A 24,743-nucleotide genomic window follows, 5' to 3' on the forward strand; every position below is an offset into this window, starting at 1 on the left:
TAACTTGAGTGATCTTAAACAACATTATTGGTTTTTGGTATTATTTAAGTCATGACTTCAAAAACAAATGAGTGTATTTCAAATATAGAGACTGTTTAGAAAGTAAAGTATTTGAAAAGGTTTAGGCCCATTATCTTTACCTCAGTGTTTCCACTTTCCTTCCTCTTGCCCTTTACCGGAAGTGATTTTCTTTTCTTTTCTGTGAATTTTACAGCTGAACATGAAACATACATATGTGCACACACACTTGCATATACAAAGGGTATAAATGCAGAACAGTATTTATGCTCAAATTTGGTAGAATTTCCTCTTTACTGGAAGTCTCAGGTTCTATGGGGATAACTTGACTGTTGAAGATGGGCTAGGTGGACAAAAGAGCTTTCCAAATGGGTTTGTCTTAAATTACATATGCTTTCCCTTTTCTAGGACTGAGTGGAGTGGCTGGAGTGAGTGCCCACTGTGAAAAAGCCTGTAACCCTCGAATGGGAAATTTGGCTTTAGGGAGAAAACTCTGGGCAGACACTACCTGTGGTCAGAATGCCACTGAACTGTACTGCTTCTACAGTGAGAACACTGATCTGACTTGTCAGCAGCCCAAATGTGACAAATGCAACGCTGCCCAGCCTCACCTGGCTCATCTGCCAGCTGCCATGGCAGACTCATCCTTCAGGTTTCCTCGCACGTGGTGGCAGTCTGCTGAGGATGTGCACAGGGAAAAGATCCAGTTAGACCTGGAAACTGAATTCTACTTCACTCATCTAATTATGGTCTTCAAGTCCCCCAGGCCGGCAGCCATGGTGCTAGACCGGTCCCAGGATTTTGGGAAGACATGGAAGCCTTACAAGTACTTTGCAACTAATTGCTCAGCTACATTTGGCCTGGAAGATGATGTTGTCAAGAAGGGAGCTATGTGCACTTCCAGATACTCCAGTCCTTTACCATGCACTGGAGGAGAGGTAAGGGCACACGTTTTAACTCTATGCTGTAAATAAGGTAGAAAAATGTTACCAGCCCACATTTTTTTAAAAGCATGACAGTATACTTGTAGCAACATGAATGAAATTAGAATTTTTCATGAGCTTTATTTGTCATAAATTATTTTCACTCTTAGACGTGGATGTGCAGTCATTTTCAAGTAGGTTGCCCACTGGCTGAGTTTAAGTTGGAATTCTAAGATTTTAAGTTTTTTCATTGTAAGAAAGAATAGATACTTAACATCATCATTTTACTTAGAGGTTTAAAAGGCTGCTGATTTCTACAGTCAGCAGGACTACTCACTGTGCTTCTGAAGGGGCAGGATTTACTGAGACAGCCTGTTCCTGGAGCCCGTGCTGGTATCTTCCTGAAACTGTTAACATAAATAGGAAGTAAATAAAAACAAAGCCAAGGGAGAAAAAAAATGTTTGTCAGAAGGATACTTTTTGTATAACAGAGGAGTTTTATTGTTAAGATTACAATGGTGCATAGCAAACAAATGAAGGTCGTTTCTTTTAAGCCGCTGAAATTCTTTTTGGACTCACAGACACATTAGTTCCAGCTTAGGGTCTTGGGTCTATCCTGGGCCCAACACCACCCCAATCTCATTCTGTAAAACAGCCTCCTCAGCTATTAGTCCAATTTCTGTATGGAATGTTTAATCTTTATTTCGTATTTCCCCTCCCCTAAGGGGGAAACATGTCTTCTTAACTTGTATGGATGTACCTAGAAAGCTCTCCTTACCAAGATATATGAAAACATGGAATTTAGAGAAAATTGGGTGAAAGCAGATTAAGAAAACAAAATACTTTCAACATGAGATCAAGAAATATCAATGCAGAAAAAAAAAGAGAAGAGAGAGTATAATATTTCTAATTCTGGTAGATGACAAGAACATACAGACTAGACAAGTGGTTCTCAGCTAGGGGTGATGCTGTCAACCACCACCCCCAGGGACATTTGGTAATGTCTGGAGACATTTTTTTCGGGGGGGGACATTATTGGCATCTAGTGGGTGAAAGCCATGGATGCCATCATACTTCCTACAGTGTATAAGACAGCACCCCTCCCACTCCCAACAAAGAATTATTAGTTTAAAATGTCAATAGTACCAAAATTGAGAGAGCCTGGACCAGGTGTTAGGCATCCATACAATGCATGTATTACAATGTATTCTAGCAGTCATTTATATTACTATTCACAGACTTCCCAGAGGATTATATTTGGTAAACATTTTTTGAGCCCCTATTTAGTGTCAGGCTCTGTGCTACTAGTTCTGCCTTTGGTTTGAGGGAGAGGGGAACTTGCCAGGGACTTGATGAAAAAACTGGTTTGGGAACTTCTTCTCCCTACTATTATAGACACATATGGACGTTTGCCATATTATCCAGCTTCTTCTGCAGGCACTGGAACCAAATAGGACGTGGCACAAGCAGCACACAGACTACTTTCCATTCTTCTTCTTCTTCTTTGCATTCTTCCCTAAAGTTGGCTTAATATTGTAAATCCCTGTGCACCCTGTCATGATGGACATTTTTAAAGATACCAGGACAGGAAAGAGACAGATAAGTTAGACTCATTGTTTTCTTCTGTGGAGAATACTTTGTGTTGCAAACAAATGAATGGCTTGAACTCTCAAATTGCTTTGGAATTGATCCACGGGCTTGTATCAGTTCCCTACATCTCAGTGCTACTGGGCCATGTGTATCTATGAAGTAGCAACAATACAGTTTCAGTAACCAGATGGCAGACATGCTTGCTTAGCAAATATCACTTTGAATGTATTACAATGGCCAGCAATCAGAGAAGACTGAAGTAACATACATTTAACTGATAGCAGAGCAAAATCTTGTCTTCTTTAAAGCCAAACTACTTATTGTCATCAATGCTTACATCAAATTTGAAGCAGAGACTAAAATTTACGTTAGCTCTTTCAATATAGTCACCTTTTATATCTAGTTAAAAAAGACTTATCATAGTTATTATTTCAGCCAACTTAAATTTCAACAGCAAGAAAAACATCAAGTGCCACCTGGTTCTCTGTAGAGCATTGTTTGCATGTGTGCATTAAACCATCATAGAATTTCTTCCATTCAGAGATAGGTTTAGGAACGAATCTTTCTCTCCTGAGTTAGAGAGCAGAAGAGAGTCTTCTTTGAAGATAAGGACCAGAGAAAACCTTCCTGGAAATGATTACTACCTACCTCTCCTATGTCTCTTGGGAATATAAATTAGTGCTGAGCTACAAATTAATTTTGCTGTACAACTCTATGTCCTTAATCACTATCTCTGGAAATTGAGTGATCAGAAAAATAAGCCAATTAATCTAGCATATAAGTAGTCTCAGATTTCATTTATTCTTTACTTATGATATTACGGACCTGCATCTTTCTCCATTCTATATAAGACTTCTTAGGAGTTCTCTAGTCTCTAGGTATTACCCTATTACTCAGGCTACCATAAATATGTCTGACTTAATTTGTTCCCATTTTCATTTGAAAATATTTCTTTGGACTTTCAGAGCCTTAGAGAGTGCTACTAGCTTCATGGCCAAGTCGTCAGATATGTCCATCTAACATATAAATATTCTCATTATGTGTCTTGTATCTCCCAGTGGGAAGTATATAGGATGTGACATTCCCAGATTTATTTACCCATGCACCCCTCTTTTTGCAGAACTCCAATTACTATTTTTCAAACTTTAGAAATCCATGAAGTACAACTTGGGAAATACTGGGGTAAAGGTATTAGGTGTTCCCCAAATCCTGGTAAAGGCACAGACAGGGAGAGATGTTGTTGCAGGGGTACAAAGTTTCAGTTATGCAAGAGGAATAAGTTCTGGAGATCTAATGTACAACACATACGACTATAGTTTACAATACTTTATTGTATACTTGAAATTTGCTAAAAGGGTGGATCTTAAGTGTTCTCACCATACATGCAAAAAAGTGGTTACTATCTGAGGTGACGGGTATGTTAATTAGCTTAACTATGGTGATTATTTCACAATATATTTGTGTATCAAATCATCAAATTGCACATCTTAAATACATACAATTCTTAATTTTCAATATACCTCAATTTAAAAAAGGCACAGACAGGCCTGGTACTTGGCGTGGAAGTGGGAAAGGGGGAGATAGGAAACAAATAACTAGGTAAAGTATACAGTATGCCAGAGTGTGGTAAGTACTAAGGAGAAAATAAAACGGAGTGGGGTGGAGAATGCTGGCAGGAAAGGGCTTGCTGTTTTTAAAACAGATGGAAGGATTTGTGTTTGATGAACAGACAGTGACAAGAACTCTGAGTTCCTGGCAAGTTTTCACGAATGAACAGAACCTATAATTAAGGATCCTATGTCTTTCAATTTGTATATATGGAAAAATGAAATTGTATTAAAATGACAAACACTGGTTAAAAAAAAAATCCTTCTTGCTAGTGTTTCTTAGAATGAGGGCATTTGAAAAGGAACCTGAATGTCATCAATGGAAAAGCACATGACTGATGAGTAATCTGAAGCCTGAAGAGAGTTAAGTGACTTGTCTACAAGTACTCAGCTGAAATCTGTGTTTCCTGACTTCTAGCCCAGTGCTATTTCCACTACACTAGTTTGAAATTCCTTTGTGCCAAGTCATGTAGTGTGAAAGATAAAAAACTATATACGTTCCTGTCCTTTGCAGTCCTTTCAGTCTACTTGGTAAGAGATTAAATGTGATAATTTGTGGACTGATTTATTAAATAATATGAGATAGTGCATGATTAATTCTCCAAGTATGTTGTGCAAATAAAATGCCTTTCAAGATCTGAGTATTTGTTTGTCTCTTTAGGCCATTGAAAGAATTACATTTCAATACCTTGTGATGTTAATGTAGCACAAATGTGCAGAAAATGATAATTAATTAATCAGGTTTTTACAGGTATTTACATGTATAATATGCTAGGCAATATTTAGGATTTTTAAATCAAAAAGATAAAACAAAGTAATACATAAGTAGGAATGTTTCCTAAACACTACTCTTCAGTTAGCTACCTTTATTCTCCAGTCTTTGAAATCTGCTCATGCCTATTTTTCAGTAGCAATGGTCATGAGTCGTGGTAGCAGCTGCTATCTACTGCATTCTGTGGAGTGCTCTGCATCCCTTGTTTTCACAAGAACCCTGTTAGTTGGGTACCAGTATTGACCCCATTTTACAGACAAAGTAACTGAGACTTAGTGAGTCAGAGTAACTTGGTCAGAATAAATAAGTAAAGAGCTAACCTATGCCAGAGCTGGGATGATTAGCTTGCCTTAAAATGATTTATATGATTAGGTTTTATTATAACTCCAAAATTTAAAAAAACATAAATTGCTCTGGTAATTACTAACCTGTAAAACCTATAGCTTAATTGATAAATTATAATATGGTTGTGTGAACTTTGCATAATAAACTTAAATTTTTTATATTAGAAATGTTATAAATAACAAAGACTCTTTGCACTTAATGTTACCCAAGATCATTTAAAATAAACTATATGGGAATGAGTATCACCATTCTTCAGTACCATTTAGCATACCTTTTATTTGATGGGTTTGTTTGCTGAGAGGAGGGGAAATAAATTTTATCTAGTTGGTAACTGTTTTAAGTAATTTTTCTAAGTTTGTCATTTAACGTATTAATGTTCTGCTTTGAAGCATATGCTCAGCTATAATTTTGTTGAACTTACTTGAAAATAAGATGTTGTATATATTTGTTTAGAGTGCTTCAATTATCCACACCCTTGAGGCTACTCCCTTCTGGCCGAGGTGGGGCTAAAGACTTAGCACACACAGGCAGACAGACAGACAGACACACACACAAAGCCTTTAGTTTAAGGAAAATCCATAGAGTGGTTTTTATCAAATGAAATTATTCAAAGAAGCTACATAAAAATTACAACAAAATCAGAGATTAAATCAATAAACTTTGATTTATTGATTTCAAAGGGTCGATTTTTTTCCTCCCAAAATACCTTCTTTCTAGCTATTAAAAAAAATCTGTTTAGCATCTGCTTGCTTTGCTTGTTCAATTTGATGGTTTAGCTTTGCCAATATTTACTTGGTAAAAATATTCTGGAAACTTTGAGAGATCATATTGCAAAATGCCGAGTTAGTAACCGATGATTCATGTTGAAAAATTAAGGCTGGACAATGAGGAGCAGGCATCTGAAGGTCAGTTATATGTAGGCATACAAGGCAGCTTCCTACCAAGGAATGGAGAACACATACCAGGATGGGGGTATTAGGGGCTGGGAGCTCTAGAAGATGAGAAAAATGAATCATGCTGGAGAATATGGAAGTTATTGCTGCTGATCAGTAATCAGAAATGTCTGAAAACTCAGTGATGTAATCTCTCCCTCCTCTTTACTGCCATGAACTCTGCGTCACTCACATGTAACTATAATATCATGTTCCCTATCTCTTCTACTCCTATAGTGTTCACTTCTTGAGCAACTTTGTCTCTTCTCTCATTGTATTCATTCTGTGGCTCCCAGACCCCCAACCTCTGCATCTAGTACAGATCCTCACAAGGCATAAATTTCCAAAATACATTGTTGAATTGAATTATAGGAAAATAACTATAAAATGATAATACTGTTTATTAATTGTGTTGGATGTTACACATCTCCTAAGTATCCCTTTAAACTAGTCATGATTTGTTCATTCTTCTTACAAATATTTATACAGTGTCTTCTATGTGCCAACTATTTTAGGAGCAAAAAGTCAAAAATTCCTGCCCTTTGAGCTTACATTCTAAATGTAAGGCACTAAATACAGTAACTAAGCAATATATATGGAATGTTAGATAGTAATAAGTGTAAATAAAGAAACAAAGCAGGGAAGGGGGCTAGGAAGTGGGGAGGAGGTTTTAAATGTTTAGACAGCACTCCCAAGGAAAGCCTCACTGGGATCTTTGAATAAAAGACCTGAAGGGAATCAGAAGTGAGCCAAGGGCATATCTAGGGAAAGAGTGAAGGCTCTGAGGAAGTCTGCCTCATGCCATTAGGACAGTGAGGAGACTGGTGCTGAAGCAGAGGGGTTGAGGTGCAGTATAACAGGTGAGGTCAGAGGTCAGAGAGATAATGGGGAGATTATGTGGAGCGTCATAAGTGGGTGACCAGGATGGCCCAAATTTATACCTAGATCACTTACTTAGAGGCTGTTACTTATTCTTAGCATCCCCTTTCACTCTCAGAATGGTCCCAATTTGGACCATAAGTTATAAAGTCACTGGTTTTTATTCTGAATGATATTGGAAGCCATTGGAGGTTTTAAGCAGAGGGGCAATATGATCAATTTATTTTTAATAAGATTGTTCTGGTTTGTGTGTTAAGGAAAGACCAAAGCAGGAAGCAGGGAGACCAGCTAGAATGCTCTTACAATAATTCAGGCTAGATCTGATGTTTCATGGACAAAAGGTAGCAGTGGAAATGGTGAAAAGTGGTTGGGTTCTGGGTCAATTTTATGGATGGAGCCAACAGTGTTTGCTGACAGGTTGAATGCAGGGTGTGAGAAAAAGGAAGAAGTAAGGATGTTTTTAGCCTGAGCACCTGGAGGAATGGGATAGCCAATTACTGAGATGGAGAAGACTCTAGGGGAGCAGATTTGGAGGAATTCCAGGAGCTCATATTTGGACATGTTAGGTATGAGTTGCCTGTGAGACGTCCAGGTGGAAATACTGAGTAGGCAGTTGGATCTGTGAGTTTAAAGTTCAGAGGAGGGGTCTGAACTAAATAATATAAATTTGGGAGTAATCAGTGTAGAGATGATATTTAAAGCCATGAAACTGGATGAGATCATCAAGGGAGTGGGTGTGGATGGAAAAGAGGAAAGTCCAAGAACTGAACCCAGGGGAGGATCAAAGTTACTCCATCGAAGCTGCCATTACCAAAAACACTTTTGCAACTGCCAAGGCTTATTTGAAAACCAGTCTTACCAATCTGTTGGTCCAGTGGTTGTTTAATTAAGCAAGAGCATGAATTCGAGTAACATTGAGTTGCCAAAATCAAAACACTGGGTACAAGTTTTAAAATGACAAGTAAGAGGAAAGGCATGAGACAATTTTAGGTTTTCAAAAGATGAACCAAAACAAATAGGGAGAAGGGAAAGCACTGGTCAGATAAAGAATGATGACAGAAAAGGGAGAAGAAACAGTATTGAAGGAGAAAGATACCTTTGAAAATATGCTGAAAGAGAAATGTTGATTTTAGGGGCTTTCAGATTATAAGTGGTTCACATTCCATTTTATCTTGATTCATCCAACTTTTAATCCTTTTTGACTCAAAATTTCAGCTATAGGAGCAGTTTTTTGGAGTGATTTTTAAAAGTCATTTTTTGGAATGCCTGTGAGCTATCACAGTATTGGAAATGAAATTAAAATACAGCATCGTACACATATTTTCTGCTTAGTGTATTGTGATACTTGATTTGCAGAATGTGATGAAGAACATCTACCTTAGACAAGGGTGCTGTGCAATTAATTCCACTTAAGTAAAAGTATTTATGTTTTCACAATCTCAAAAAAATTAATGTTTTACCTAATGTTTACTGTATTAATGTTTAATTGTTCTATTAAGGAGAAGAGAAAACCATTTTTTAGAGATCACAGTAGAATGTGCCAGTTTCTATGTTTGGCATTTTGCATACATCTCACTTTATCTCTAAGAAACAAACTCTTCCTGGATGGTTTGTCTTGTTAACAAACAAACAAAAACAAAACACCAACCTTCTTTTCATGTGATATTTCACTTCTCTTCCTATCCTTCCTGCAACTGATTGAGGAGCAGGAGTCTTCCCAGGCGTCAGCTATGTTTGCTGATGTTACTTTACACTCCATAATCACTATTCCTAAAACAAAACATAAAAATTATGAAAAACATTCGGATACTTTCTGCATGACATCATTTTTACTACGACTATATCTTTTCGTGGCTACTGAAAAAGGCTTCAATGTTTTGAAATTGAGGAGAGAAAATGTAATCACTCTCTTATACTGCAATCTCCATTAAGAATTTGTTTCTTTTTATTTTATTTCAACCTGACCTTTCTGAGGTCTTCAAAGTTTTCCATCAGTTCCTCCAGTAATTGATGCCTACATTTCTCTTGTATCCTATGTCTCAATGAATAGTCATTTAACCCCACCCCCACCTCCCAATAAAAGGAAAAGGGCAATGGAGGTCCTGTCAAACCAGTGCTCTATCAGAAGAACTAGGGACCTCACTCTCCAACAACCCACGTTTCCTATCCCAACAAAGGGGTTGGACACTACACTCATCCTGTTACAACAATAGCTCCCTCTCTGATGATTATCGAAGTTCAGAAGAGCATAAGCCCACTGGGGGATCCTTTCTAGGGGATGGGGTGTAGTGAAGATGTGTAGTTTGCAAAAAACAAAAAAACAGGTAATTGTCAACTCCTGCTCCCCAAATCCCTAGCTCCCTTCCTTCCCACACACTCTATCAATTCCTATTTGTTACTTCTGGCCATTTTTTTCTACTTTTCATTTCTTTCCTCCAATAATCTAGTTATGTCTTATTAGAACACTTCTTTTATCTCTTCTCTGGCCCCCAAATACCTATTTGTCTGCAAAAATGGATATAATACTTCGCCTGCTCCCAGGATTTTCTCTCTGGACTCTTCTCTTAGTTCTCTCAACTCCATTGCCCCCTTGTCTTTCCATCACATCCCGATTCTAGTCCTTCTGTTTGCCTTCTTTCTCCTTCAGCTAAACAGATGAAGTCTCATGGGAAAAAATAATAACACAATTGTGCTGAGAGATGCCTCTACAAATTTATGTTTTCCACCCTGAAGTTCGCCCTCAAACACCCCTGGAAAAATTCTTTTTTCCTCAACTCTCTTTCATTCCTGTAGTGACTGTTTCAAAAGTGTCTTCTCCTCTCCCTAAAACCCCTCCACTCACCCCTTGCTTGCTCTCAGCCAAAGAGCTTGCCAGTTACCTCACTGAGAAAATAAAAACCTGAATGAATGGCATCACTGCCTAATCCAGAAAGGCCCGTCACGGCAAAAACTGAGATCCATTCTCAATTCCTTTCTCTCCTTCAGCCAGCCTCAGTCATTCACCACGGCTTGTCCCATTCTGATACTGGAGTCTCTCTTGAGTACATATGCTCTTCTCCATCCCTATGGCTACAAATGGTGGTGCAAAACACCATTATTTTTCATTTCTATGCATTATTGCAATATTCTCCTGAAGGTTCTCTCTAGTCTGTTTTGCTTGCTCCCCAATCTATTCTCTATACCATACTCTGACAGATCTTTATAAAATTCAGAATGTCACTTCTCTGCTTAAAACCCTTCAGTGACTCTCCAGTTTCCTCATAACATAGTCCACATTCTTTCATGTGGCAGGCTAGGCCCTTTCTGATTGCCGGCTGCCCCAACTCTCATGACTGCCTCTTACACCCCAGCCTCCAGCCATACCTATTGAACTACGTGTATTACCTCAAGGTGCCAGGCTCTTTCTCATCCTCTGACCTTTGCATACAAGCTTCCTTCTCCTGAGACACTCCTTCTCCTGAGACACTCCTCTCCTACCTCCTGTCCCCTTAGCTAAGTTGTCACTCAAATATTTTTTGGTTGGATGGATGAAAGGATAGATAATTTCTACTCATCCTTAAGGACTCTTCTTAAACTTCACCTCTTCCTAAAATTCTGGGTTAGGTGCACTATGTATGTGCATCACACATTGTGTACTCTTAGCTTGTGTTCACCTCTATCATGGCATCATTCACATTGTCTCACAAGCTCGTTAAGATGGTCCATGACCACACTTGAAGAAACACTACCCAGCATCTAACATATTCCCTAACCTATTACATAGCTATTTATCAAATAAATGAACTCTGAGGCATTAGTATTGTTAATATTATCAATAGTAACTATTTATTGCTCTTTGTTGTTTGAAACATTTTTATGCAAAGCACTTGGTGTGCAGACACACTAAACAGTCTGTTTGACATTGCTAAATGTTAAGTTAGCCATTTAGGATGACAGATCCTAAGGCAGATAGTTGATAGTACAATTTCTCAACAAGAACAATGTTATATCTTACATCCCTTTGCAAACTAAAACCACAGGCTCTAAGTCTGCTAAGGCCTGGCACAAAAAATTCCAGTGTAGATGGAAAGGTTCAATAAATCAACACCTCTTGGAAAACAGTGGAAGGTGCATGTAAAGGTATCTTGGGGGATTTTGTTTAGTTTTTCATCATTATCATTGAAAAGGACCTGACAGAGGACCTTAGGCTTCTGCTCCTGCAGTGCTTCCAGCTGGGCTTCTCACAATGCTGTGTCAGGAGCAAGAGTGGTTGTTTTGTGATTCTGGAAAACAATCACCTTGTGACACTGCCTCTGCGCAAACTTCTGCAGAGTAGAAGTAGTAAACTTCTGCAGAGTAAAACTGCCAAGCTTCTTACTCCCTCTCCCTAAGAACTGCTCTTTCAAGTAAGCCAAATCCTACTCACCTGCATTTCTAGAGTTGGGAGGAGAAATTAAGTTCAAAGAAAGAGGTTTAAATATTCTTTCCTTTGACAGAACAAACAAAAACAACTTAAAAATGTAAAACTTGTAAACTATGTCTCCTTCCTATTACGTGAACTTCATTGTAGTATATGCCTGCCTTCAGGGAGTTCACAATCTGATTGGGACTTTTAAATTGCTCTCTTTCAAAGTATAAGTAGTAATTGAAAGGTGGAGGAGGGAATTCCATGGAGAACTGCACATATATGGAGACAGTCAACCCTCAGCATGGTTGGAGAGTATGGAGTGGTGTGGGGTGGGGAAAAGAGAGCGGTGGGGAAGATGAGGCTAACTCTGGAGGTTCAGGTTGGATTATATAGGGCCCAGTGTGCAAAGTATTTTGGAATTGATCCTGTGGGTAGCAGAGATCAATCAATAGTTCTGGGTAAGGATAACATATTCAGAACTGTTTAAGAAAGACAACTCAGGGAGCAATGTGAAAGATTCTTAAGCAAAACTTATATGATATTAAACTTAATAGTGATAAATTCCTCTTTTCAAAAATCAGCTGTACTACTATTAAAGAGGTGTAACTTATCAGCCATTCATGTGAAAAGGACCTGAGGGTTTCAGTTGACTGTAATCTCAATGTGAGTCAACAGTACATCATGATTGCCAAAAAAGCTAATGCAATCTTAGGCTGCATTAATAGAAGAAGAATGCTCCAAACAAAAGAGAATAGCCCCTCTATTGTGTTCTCTAGTCAAAGCATAGCTAGAATATTATGTTCAGGTCAAGATATTCCTATTTAGAGAAAGCTGAGCAGAACTAGTGAGATCAATTAGAAACCTCATTATATAATGAACAATTTACTTGGGATATTTCGCCTATGAGAGAGGATTTATGGATGTTCAGGAATTGCTAGCATTCTTCAGATGTTTGAAGAGGGATTAAATGGACTCTGATGCTTTCAGAAGGCAAGAGTTTGACCAAAGAAAGATTTTCTTAAAAACTGGATGTATCCAAAAGACAAACTGCGCTCCCTTGAGTTTCTCATCCCATGAAATGTTTCAGCAAAGGCTGAATGATCCCCTTTAAGAGATGTTACTGAGAGGATTTATGTACAGATTTGGAGGTTTGTCTCAGAACTCTTTAATGTCTCATCTACCTCTGAATACGTGGATTATGCTGTAGAGTGGGTAATGACTTAAGAAAATTCTTTACATCCAAACTACTCCAATAGCAGAGGTCTCAGGTTGGATACTGCTTAGATAGTCATGTCAGTCTTCCTGCCAGCTAGGCAGGAGCCCTCAGCTTTGGTACAATCTTTTTGGGGAGATCTCATTTCTCACAAGGTGAGTGGTCCTTCTTTTTAACCTCTAAACATAAGGAAGTCACATAACTGCCAAAGAAAGAGGTAACAGAAGAAAAAGAAATGAGTCCCTACTCTCTGGGTCTTTATTTTGTATTAGTAGATGATATTTTATCTATAGTTTATATTACTAGATGCAGTGCATAAGTGTAGGAGTTGGAGTCTCACATCAGGTCCATCACCACGTTCTGGTGGCTCTGTGTCTAAGTTGGTTCTTGCCTCCACTGTCACCACTTTAATTCAAGCTCCCTCACTCACACCTGAACCTCTCAAGTAGCTTAAAAGGCTCTCTTTAATTTAGAGGTCTTAGACTCTTCATTTGTAAATTGAATCAATATGAGAAAGAGTAAAATAAGACACATATAAATGTGTTTTATAAATGGCTAACTAAGTACTGTATCAATGCTCATTATTAATAATAATATAATTCAATTACATTATTAGTGAAGGGAACTTTTGGGCCAGTTCATCAGTCATTCTAATATCTGGATGCCCACTATGTGTCTAGCACTATTCCAGGCTCTGGGGATACAGTAGTAAACAAAAAAAGACATAAAATGCATTCTAAAGCCCAGGCAACTGACTCACAGATAATTTTAAGAACATGAACCACTTGTAAGTTAGGGACATCCCATACAAACATTGGTTAACTGTCAGTGTTTTTGAAGAGCATTGGGGGTCTACATTTTTGCTTAGTGCTTTTGGATAGATATTTATCTAGAGAACATCAGTCTTGGCCATTTAATAGCAGAAAAGTGAATATAAAGAATTATATATATTTTTATTAAAGCAGTAGCCCAGTCACCTTCACAAACAGGCAAAAATAGACTAGAAGGAGTTAGATTTAGAGAAAAATAAACAAATTAGGATAGACAAAGAACAATTCATGTCTCTTCATTCCACATTTAGTTCTGCATACCTATTGTGACTACATCTTTTTAAAACTGTATCATGAATGTCAAGTAGAAGATAAGGAACTAGATTTTTAAAGATTTTTTAGATGGCAAAGTTATGGTAAGACACAAGTATGAGTTTAAAGTAAAATTTCTTATCAAAGACTGAAAAAAATGTATCCACCTACACCTTGTTGATATTTCAGACTCAAGGAGGAATTTCCAAGTGATTTTAGTAAGAGGTTGCTCTGTAGTGAACTCAGAGTGAGCGAGCAAAGTTTAGTTCCTGGCTCTTGTCTGGATTCCCTATTTAAGCTTGCCTTTATTGTTTTGTTAAAAATAGATATTCTTCATGATTTTGTAAGGTAGGTTTGTTGTTGAAATTAATGGTCTTATAAAATAATATGCTTGAAATAGTATCTCTTGTAGTCCTGTTCAAGTTAGGAAGTTATAACATGTTGAAAAGGTTAACAATTTGAAATACAGTAACCAGAACAGGTAGAAAACACCTGTTTTCCAATAACTTTATAAAACATGCACCAGGCACACATGAAAATTGATGGGCCAGGACTTTGGTGATGTATTATTTCTGCTCCTTTTTAGTTCTCCTTTTTTAAAAGTCCACTTAAGAAAGGATTTAGCTTCTTCTGGATGGTCTAGCAGGTACTTTCATCCTCACAGGCCATTTTAACCTCCTAGTCAGTGTCCAGCCAGTCACCTCCATCACTTCAACTGCTCATGGAGATAGGAGGAACTGATTCTGTTCACATGTAGCTACTGGATATTTAGGCTGCTGCAGCCTTCCCCTGAGGCTCTTACCACAGCCTTACCTGCCAGTTTGCCTGTCAGTTTAGTTGGTGTATAACCAGAAATATTATTTTCTCATGAACTAAATAATACAATGACAGGTGCTATGGAAATATGCAGATAATATCACTACATTCTATTCAGATATAGAAGTGACTCTTTCCTCCCCTTCCCCACCTCCAAATATAATAATATTGAAACTTGACTGTTCTGCCGTGATTGTAGACGAATGCTCAGGAGGCTACATAAATAATATTCTCATAGTGAACTCATTTCTTTTCTTATCATACACTGTCTCTGCTTATCAACTCCATTTCTTCCCAAATAACTGTACTGAAATACTATCATTCTTTTAAAATGTGGATATTCCTTAGGCCACAGAAAAACCTTTGAAATGCATTTGGATTGAAAAAGAATTGGAAAAGCAATGTTCAGCAGTAGAGGCTGGAATTTATTTGACATCTTACAGAGGGGGAAGTGTCTGGAAAATAGTGTCATCAGTGGCTTGCACACACATACACAAAAATAAAACAGAAGTCATTTGCTACCTAGCCAGAGTGGTAAATGGTCTAGAAACTATGTGATATGAGACATTGTATATATTTTACCTGGAGAATGGAAGTTGATGGCTACCCTTAAATATTTGAAGGACTTCTTTATTGAAGATAAAGTAGACTTACTTTGTATAGCTCCAAGATCAGTATTGGAAGTTACAGAGGACAGATCCTAGCTTAACACAGAAAAACTTTTTGATAATTTGAACCATCAAAAAATGAAACATGCTGCCTGACAAGGGTGTGGGATCTAACTGAGAATGGATCAGTATCAGCTGTTCTAGAGGAACTTCATGCATTGAGAAATTTGGGTTAAATGGCCTTATGTTCTCTTCTGCTTTAAAAAATATTTTCAGCTGTTTTCTAACACTGCGTTTGACAGCACTCAGTCAATTTTCAAGAATTAAGGAACAACTGAAATCCAATGCATAATTGATTTTCTTATTCAGTTTTGTATCCAGAGTACCTAGCATAGTGCCTGATACAAAGAATCTCCTCAATAAAAAAAAAAGTTGAATTAATAAATAAATGCTTCTTTTATTAAAAAGCTTAATGTCACATAGACTTGGGATTTTATCTTATTTAATCATGGCTTTGTCATCACTCAGAAACAAAAATGACACTACCGATAAGAGACACAATTAGGATTTATTTTAGCCAAGCTTGCAATCTATCCAGGTTGGAAATGTCTTTTTCTTATCTAAAGTATGAGAAAGAAACATTTTTAGAAACTAAATGAGGTTTAATTTGTTTCTCTTTGGAGGTCAGAATTTCTATTATGGGCTTTCATGCTCTACAAGCCCAATGGCTTAAACACCCTGAAAGATTCTGTACTTCCAGCTCTTCACTGTAAATCTCTACTCTGAAGCAAGAAGGAAACATAGACTAATTTTACAGTATTGATTGTTTTCTATCTCTAAGAATCATATAAATTAGGGATACCAGTCTTTCAGCTGAACTGGTTGTACTTCACTACATGTAGGTCAAAGTAGAGAAAATATTATCTACTTTTTATCCTTTAAGTTAGTTTACTGGCTTTTATTTCTGCAAATCTTTCCTTCTAATTCAGCGTTCAGTTGTCTTCCTTAATTCATCTCTTGCAACTAACCTATATGTTAGACTAGAACTTAATGGGAAAATGTATATGAGAGTTATCTCTACTGAGAAAACTTTTCATGGCAATTAACACCTATCTTCAAGGTCTCCTACAAGTGAAGGACAAAGTAGCCCTATGCTACCCATTACAACAGTAATAGCAAATATTTGTCTGTGGTTTAGGGAAAGTCAGGAGGTCCCTTTGAAGTCTATTTGTTTGGTAGCTAGGATCTCTCCACTAGGGTAACATTGTTTAAAGTCTGATATACTTTTTAAACCTTAACCAGGACATTTTGGTTGCTCCTGATTAAGTCTCTTGAATGAAATGGTGAAAGCACGTTCTAGTGTAGGTTTGCTTTATGGAAATCGTCCAACAGGCACAAAAATGTTCAACAAGAAAGCTAGTTTTAAAGTCAGGCTAATGGCCAAATGTGGTTTCTTATGTTACCCAGTTAGAGAACATGTCTATTTTTAACTTATATGCATATATGCATTTTATAGGGAAGATTAATTGAGAGGATAAACAGGGGGGAATAAAATTTTAAAGCCTTTAACATGAAAAAAATAACGTGAAAATTTTGCCACAATGGATAATTTTACTGGCATTTGGTCTTGTTAGTGTTTAAGAGTCATCTTATTCTTAAAGAGAGGGATAAGAGACAAGAACTATAGAAATGTAGATGTAATTAGGTAGATTTAGGGAATTCTTCTGGATGTTAATAACTGATTTTTTATGGTTTATCTTTTTTTAATATGGCTAGGTTTTGTAAGTAAATTGGAGATCCAAGAATGATTCTTTTAGTGTACTTCATTTAAAGGAATATCTCTATTGCTGTGCTGCAGGAAAATTCACTTTTACCAGATGCATAATTTTACTGCATTAAAGTACCTCAATATTACAAGTAAGTGAATGAGGCATAGAAGAGTATAAACAGCTTTATTCTGATCATGTTGAATAATAGCAGGGCCAAAGTGAAACCCTAGGAACTTTTAATTCAGTAAGTGAAATAGCTACCCAGAGCTGCTGTAATTTCATCTACTCTGAAAAAAAAAAAAAAGATACCTGCAACACCATGGTCTCTGCTACTTAAATAACTGAGGATGCCTCCAAATACGGCCAGTTAAAGAAAGCATGTCATTTGCAACATTCATTTGCTCAAGGAGAAAATCTCAAGTAGAATCCACTACCCTTTAGGGAGGAAAGGGAGATGGGTAGGAAAGGGATAAGAAAGAAAGAATAATTACATTTACAAATTCAAACTGATCTTCTTAAAATCAGATAGGTTTTTCTTTTTGTCTCATTTCTGACACTCCAGAAGTTGCACATCTTAAAAGTCAGCAATTTGAAATAGGATTTCTGCTTCTCCTTGTGAAGGATTAACTGCTATAGGAGTTACCTTCCCATGTTAAAAAAAAAAAAAAAGATAGTACACCAGAAAAAAAAAGTGATAATTATTTCTGACACTGGCCAACAGGCAGCACATGACTGATCTCTGAGAGAAGGGGAACAAACATGACAAGCCCTGTGACTGCCCAGCTTACTGATGGGGCATTTCGAAGGCATGGCAAAGGGAGAGGAATCCAAAGTACAATGGTCTCACTTAACTTGTGGAGACAGATCAATGCTCAAGGAGGCCAAGGCAGCTAGAATTTGTGGGGCAGAATACTGGAGAAGAGGAAGCTGCATAAAGAGAGAGAAGTCTACAGGTCTGTTGAAAAGTCTCCTCAAATCTTTGGCTGAATACTAAGCTGCTTACATGTGAACTAAAACTCTCCAAGAATGGGGAAGGAAGCACCAGAATATAGTAACTAGCTGAACAATTCCTAGTATTCCCACAAGGCTGAGAATAGTTCATGTTCCTACCACCCAAAGTGGAAAGACCTCATAATTCATAGGCACTGGGAAGAGTCCTTATAAGTGTTCTCAGATAGCCTTACTAGTGGGTTTAAATTAGCCCTAGAGTAAAGACTAGACGGGATTCACCCTAACAAAAAATTGAAACGACCCTTAAAAAGATTAAACTGATCCCAAGTAAATTAACTGCATATCAGAAAAAAATTTAACTCTTCTTAGAAAAATGCATCAACATCCAGCAACCAACAACATAAAATTCAGAATGTCCAATGTTCGATCAGAATTAACAACCATGAGACTATGACTCCTGACCAGAAGAAAAATCAATTAATAGAAACACACCCAGAAATGACACAGCTGGTAGAATGAGCAGACAAAGGCATTAAAATAGATATTATAAATATATCCCATATGTTCAAGAAAACACAAACATGTTTAAGATAGAAATAAAAGGTATTTAAAAATCCAAATTGAACTTCTAAAGATGAAAAATGCAATTTCTGAAATGAAAATATACTGCAAGGGATTAACAGCAGTTTAGATAGTGTGGAAGGAAAGACTGGTGAACCTGACAGCATAAGCAGTGGAAACTGTAAATTAGTAAAGCACATAGAGAAAAGAAAATTGAATGAAAAGAGCATTAGTGAACCTAATTACCTCCCCCCACCAAAAAAAAAGTTTAAAAGAGCATTTGTGAACTGTGGAACAATATTAAGTGATCTAACATTCATGTAGGTGGGGTAAAAGAAGAAGCAGAGGACCAGAATAATTTTTGTAAGGAATAACAGGCAAAGTTTTTCTAAACTTGATGGAAACTATAAATCCACAGATCTAGTAAGATCAATAAACTTCAGGCAAAAGAAACATGAAGAAAACTATACCAAACAAAGCTGTCAAGGTGATTCAATGAAGAAAAAGTAGCCTTTTCAACAAACAGGGCTGGAATAATTGGACATCCATACGCAAAAAAAAAAAAAAAAAGAAAGAAAGAAAGAGAAAAGAACACTTAACTTAGTTCTCAACACTTATTTCACACCATATAGAAAAGTTAATTTGAAATGAACTGTATACCTAAATGTAAGAGCTAAAATGATAAAACTTCTAAAAGAAAACATAGGAGAAAATATTTATGGCCTTGAGTTAGGCAAAAATTTCTTAGATGGGACACAAAAAGCACAAATCACAAAAAGAAAATATTGATAACTGAATTTTATAAAAATTAAAAACTTTTATCTTTAAGATACTATTAAGAAAATGAAAAGACAAACTGTAAGCTGGAAGAAAATATTTGCCAATCATATATCTGAATATATATTTATATATCAAAATTTGTAAAGAACTCTTATAATTCAACAAGAAGAAAAACAAGAATAAAAAATGGGCAAAAGATTTGAACAGATACTTCACCAAAGAAGATGTATGTCAAACACATGAAGAGATGCTCAACACCATTAGTCAACAGGGAAATATGCATTAAAACCACAGGGAGAGATGTTCACATTCACTATCAAGGCTAACGTTAAGAAGACTGACAATACCAAGTGTTGATGATAATCTGTAGCAACTAAAACTTTCATCATACATTGCTAGTGGAAATGCAAAACGGTACAATCACCTTAGGAAACAGTCTAGCAGTTCCTAGTAACGTTAAACATGCTCTTACCATACTACCTAACAATTCCTCTCCTAAGTGCCCATGAAAAATAACTTAGGTTCTCACAATGACTTCTGTGTGAGTGTCCGTAGCACTTTTATTCATAATAGCCAAAATCTGTAAACAACCCAAATGTCTATCAACTGATGAATGAATAAACAAACTGCCAAAATTCTTCAATAATTTCTTTCTTGCTTCCATTTCTTTGTTCCTTATTTTCTTGAAACCTTTACAAACTGTCCCCTATCCCATCTAGGCCCCCAAAAGTCTTCTGTGAGCCACCCTCATTTTTTTCTCAACTTCTTTCTTGCCTCCTGAATTGAATTTGCCATTATTAATCACATTTTCTTTCTTTGCATTCTCACTTCCTTTGGCTTCTAGGAAGATGAATTTTCCCTATTTTTCCACATTGGTCACTGATCCTTTTTTGGTATTATTTCTGGCTCATCTCCTTCCTTCTGACCTCTAATTATGAGTGGCCCCTAAAGCTTAGCCTTTAGTTCTTAGTTTTTGTTCTGCTATTCATTTCTTGGCCTCTCACATATGGCTGTTCTGTCCCACCCTGCCCCCACTGCCTCCACCATGGTCCAGGCTCTTCTCTTTACCAGATTTATTCTCCTGAAGAGAAGTGCCAATAATTTCTCTCTCCTGATCACCTGTGTAAGACTATCAACTATCCTATAACCAAACAAAGTTAGCTATGATGTGATGGTAATAATGCTGAACTTGAACTCCAACAACCTGGGTTCAGCACTAGCTCTGCCGCTTACTAGCTAGATGAGTTTGGACAAATTAATTAACATCTTCTCAGGGTTTCTGTATCTGAAAAATGGGAATGAATAATACCATACCACAGGTTTACTGTAAGTATGAAATTAGATAAATAAAGATAAAAGCAGTTTGTGACATGTAAATCATTATTAAGCATGAGTATGATCCTTCAACAAATATGTTTAACTCTTATACATGCCAAGCATTGGCTATATGGTGGGCAAGCCGACAAGGCCCTCTGCAGTCATGGGGCTCACAGTCTAGAGACAAATATATCAATTCAAATAGACATGGTTAAGTTTTAATTCTGGAAGAAATAACAGGTACTTGAAGTAACACATTGGAAGAACATCTCATTTGGCTTGCAGTGGAGAGGAATGATGAAGAAAGCTTACCAAATAGTGACATCTAAGATGACACCTAAAAGATAGGTATCAGCTGGCCAAGTAAGGGGGTCAAGCAGTGGGTGACAGTGGCAAAGAGGTGTGAAAAGTATTCCAGGCAGGGGAATTGTATGGGCAAAAGTCGGGAAGGGGAAGGGAGAGACACCATGGAGCTTTCTAGGAACAGAAAGGAGTTCAGTATAACTGGAGTATATAAAGTTGAGTACAAAGAGAGGGAGCAAGAGTTGGGAGGGATGGGCAGTGAAAGCATAGAGATCATACATGCAATTTCCAGTCTAGACAAGCAAACAGAAAGTATTAATGATCCAAGATGAAGCAGAGGGTATTCCAAACTATGAGCCAAATATGGTGACAAGAAACAGGTGAAATACTGGGAAGTTACACAGGTTGACATACAATCAGCATCTGAGGGATCTGTCAATGAATCCTAGCCACTGGGCTGCATTTACTAATAGGGCTCAGTCCCAAAGAAGGTTGATATGCCAACAAAAAAGGCAAGTCCTCAATAAAAGGCTATTCACCAATCAAGTTTATTTACAAAGAGCAGTGATTTTTCAGGTGTTTCTATATCTGATGTCTTTTTAAAAATCTTCACCACATCCCTGTAAGCCAAACAGGAGTAGGTATCATAATTTTTATGAGGGGGACAGTTAGTCACATCCATTAATAAAATAAAGGTAGTACAGTTACTGCCATCCATTATTAGGATCATAAGTGGAGGTGAGATAAATCATATATAATATTTTCTTTAATCATCCATTTAAAATTTAACTTTAATTCAGAAATGACTAGCTGGAAAACAAGTTTAAAGTGGAATATACTGAAAAAAATCATTAGATTGGAAGTCAGGAAACTGGGTTGTAGTCATAGTTCTGTCACAAACCTATTGATTGACCTTTGGCAAATCACTTTAAGCACTCTGTGCCTCAGTTTCCTCTAGTCGGACTAGATCATAGATTGCTAAAGACTCTCTGACACTTAAATCCTATGACTCCAAGTACTGAGGGCAAAGGAAAAGCTAGGATTCCAAATATATTGGATAATTTTAAAAAATATATTTATAGCCCCAATCTTTCTTTATTTTGGTCTTCTATGTTGTTTCTTGTTCCTTCTTGCAGTTCTGTCATTTCTCTTCCCCCGGAGATATTTAAAAAGCTGCCTTTTCATCATTTTAAAACTGTAAATATACCCTTGAAACATGCAAAGAGGCTTTTGTGTACTTACAAATCGAGGTTATTATAGTACAAGTAAGTCACTTGAGTGCACTGCATTCCTCAGCTTGCTCCATGGAGAGCTTTATTAGGTTATATTGTCCTATCTTAGAAGGACTAGTTGAGTAGATAAGACTCTCCCACTTTAAAAAGTGGGCTATCTGATGAAACAGGGTACTTAATGCTCCAGAGTGTAAGCAGAAGGATTTTGGCGCTGCCCAAAGACAGACACACTTCTCTGAGACAAGTAGGTGCTCCACTTAAAGTGGCGCAGACAAGGACAAATGTTCTAAAATTAAACCAACCAGCTGCTCCACCACAGACGCCCACCTGTTAATTATGCTATCTTTTCCTTGTCCAGCCTCCTCTCTCCATGAAACCAGAACTCCCACTTGCTGCAACCCTCTAAAAGCCTGACACTTCACATGCTTTCTCAAAGGTTACCTACTCAGGAAAGCAGAAAGCTGGTTTCAAGACCATATTGAGGTATATGTACTTGAAGAGTCTATGTTCTTTGAGCTTTTCTTCTCAAATTCCTTAAACTTCAACTTAAACAGTGCCAGCAACTAGTTTCAGAAGTCAATTGACATGTAGTCTTTCTTGTTAGTGAGGTGACAATACAAAATCAGAGTGTGTGAATCCCACTAAATATTAGGACTTTAAAAAGTATGAGAGTTTGGAGTTTTAAGATAGCTTGATAAACAATAGAAATGGAGACAGATATATCAATTTCTATGTTTAGGTCTTAGGTGTGTCATCAATCTAACAATAAACAGAACAGCTGTCAATGTATAGTAACAAGACTCAATGGAACTAACCAGATGCTATTTGTAAATAACTTGTAAACACCCCATAAAACAAATGATGACTTTATAAAATGTAACTGGAAATATTTCTCAATACAGATGTTATTCTAATCAGGCTTAAGTAGAGTAGGGAAGAAGTGTGATTATTTTTCTAATATAGAGTTAGTTTTTGCTATGGAGGTGATTTATCTTTTTATGAGACTGTATTGACCAAAAAGTAGCAGGGATTCCTCCCTAAATGTGTTTTTCTCATTCTTGCAGTTGGTGTAAACTTACTACTGAAAATACATTATTCAAATTTGGCACTCAAAAAGTATTTTAATATGAATTAATAGTAAATCCATTTTTCCTATAAAGTAAAATTTTTAAGTAAAACTTTTAAAGTGGTAAAGAATTAGCAAACAACTAAGACATTTTGTATGATAAAGTTTCTCGTGAAGTACTATGTGCTTAGTATATTCTCTTATGACTAAGATTTACAGTATATAAATAATATTTTATTATATTTATATTATTATTCTTATGTCAGAAAATTAAAATAAATGTCTTAACATGATTCTGTATTGACTCTCTCAATATGTACTGTTGAGAATCTATCAGACACAGTATCAGATGGAATACAAAGACACATTGAAGCATAAACATAAAACTGTAAGTTAGAAGATTATAATAAGTATCAAAAATTATAAAGAAAGTTATAATGAGGATTTATCTGCCTGTTAAAATATGCAAAATACTAAAATAGAATTATTGACTAACCTTATGAAGTTTAGATGTTTGTTTTAAATTATTTTTCATATTTTTTAGTTTGACATGCCCAGCAAGAAAACTCATTTGTTTTTTAAGCCTTCTTATCTAATAAATGTAACCATACTTCTAGATTTATTATGAAACTTCCAGTATGTCATTTCTATAATATTTTTATACAAAAATAAGGGCTGAGAGGGTATAGCTCAGTGGTAGAGTGTGTGCTTAGCATGCAGGAAGTCCTGGGTTCAATCCCCAGTAACTCCCTTTAAAATAAATAAATAAATAAACAAACCTAATTACCCCCCCAAAAAAAACCCAAAATAAAGAATAAAGTAAAGTAAACAATAAGGGCTTAGTCCAGTTATAGTTTTATAAACTGTATTTCATGCAATTAAGCTGTCTTGGTTTTTTCAGAGTTCAGCTCTCAGCCAAAATGCAATAACAAAAACCAGACTAAACCTGCTGCCTGAAACAACTAAAAAAAAAAAAAAATAGACAAAATACATGAAGTTTTCAGGTACTGGACATCAGGTAGCAGAGGATAGTGATCCTAAAGAGAGCAGAAACAAATGAGGTGAGCCTTGTGACTGCCCCAGCTTATTGCCTAGTTCCCAGACTGGGGTACAGGGAGGAGGAATCTAGGAGGAGCCTAATGGATTTCCTGAATTTAGGCGCTAAGAGTCAGAGAAGGCCAAGGTGGCTAGAATTTGCAGGACTGAGTACCAGAGAAGAGAGAATTGCACTTGGAGAGACTTCCAAAGACTGACAGATGATCCCCCTCCAGTCTTCAGCAGAGTACTTATCAACACATGTGTGTAAGAAAACTACCTGAAGCCAGAGAAAAACCATCCTAAAGAACAGAGGGAGCAAATCCTCAGAGGTCATGTAGGACTAGGACGAGTCAGCTAGAGTTGAAAACCTTGTAATTCAACTTTGTAATGCATCAGTAGAGTAATTAGAAGGGTACTGCCTCAGTAAAATGGCAGAACTAGTCCTATACCAGCCCTTCATACTAAAGGATGTAATTGGTTCCAGCTAACAAAACTTAAAAGCAAGCTTCAAAAGGATTCAGCTATTTCCAAGTACCTTAACTGCATCCCAGAAA

At 36.8% G+C, this 24,743-nt stretch overlaps 1 protein-coding gene across 3 annotated transcripts in view; it reads left to right on the forward strand.

Annotated features, from left to right (window-relative positions):
• The window catches only part of NTN4 (netrin 4), a 104,104-nt gene that overhangs the window by 3,343 nt on the left and 76,018 nt on the right, over positions 1 to 24,743 (forward strand). For all 3 annotated transcript variants that reach the window (XM_072973205.1, XM_006197915.3, XM_072973204.1), the window contains exon 2: positions 427 to 956. In XM_072973205.1, coding sequence (XP_072829306.1) covers positions 483 to 956 — 474 coding nt within the window. In that variant the 5' untranslated portion in view covers positions 427 to 482. The remainder of the gene's footprint in view (positions 1 to 426; positions 957 to 24,743) is intronic.

This window comes from Vicugna pacos, chromosome 12 (genome assembly GCF_048564905.1).
Source record: "Vicugna pacos chromosome 12, VicPac4, whole genome shotgun sequence".
NCBI classification, from domain to species: Eukaryota; Metazoa; Chordata; class Mammalia; order Artiodactyla; family Camelidae; genus Vicugna; species Vicugna pacos.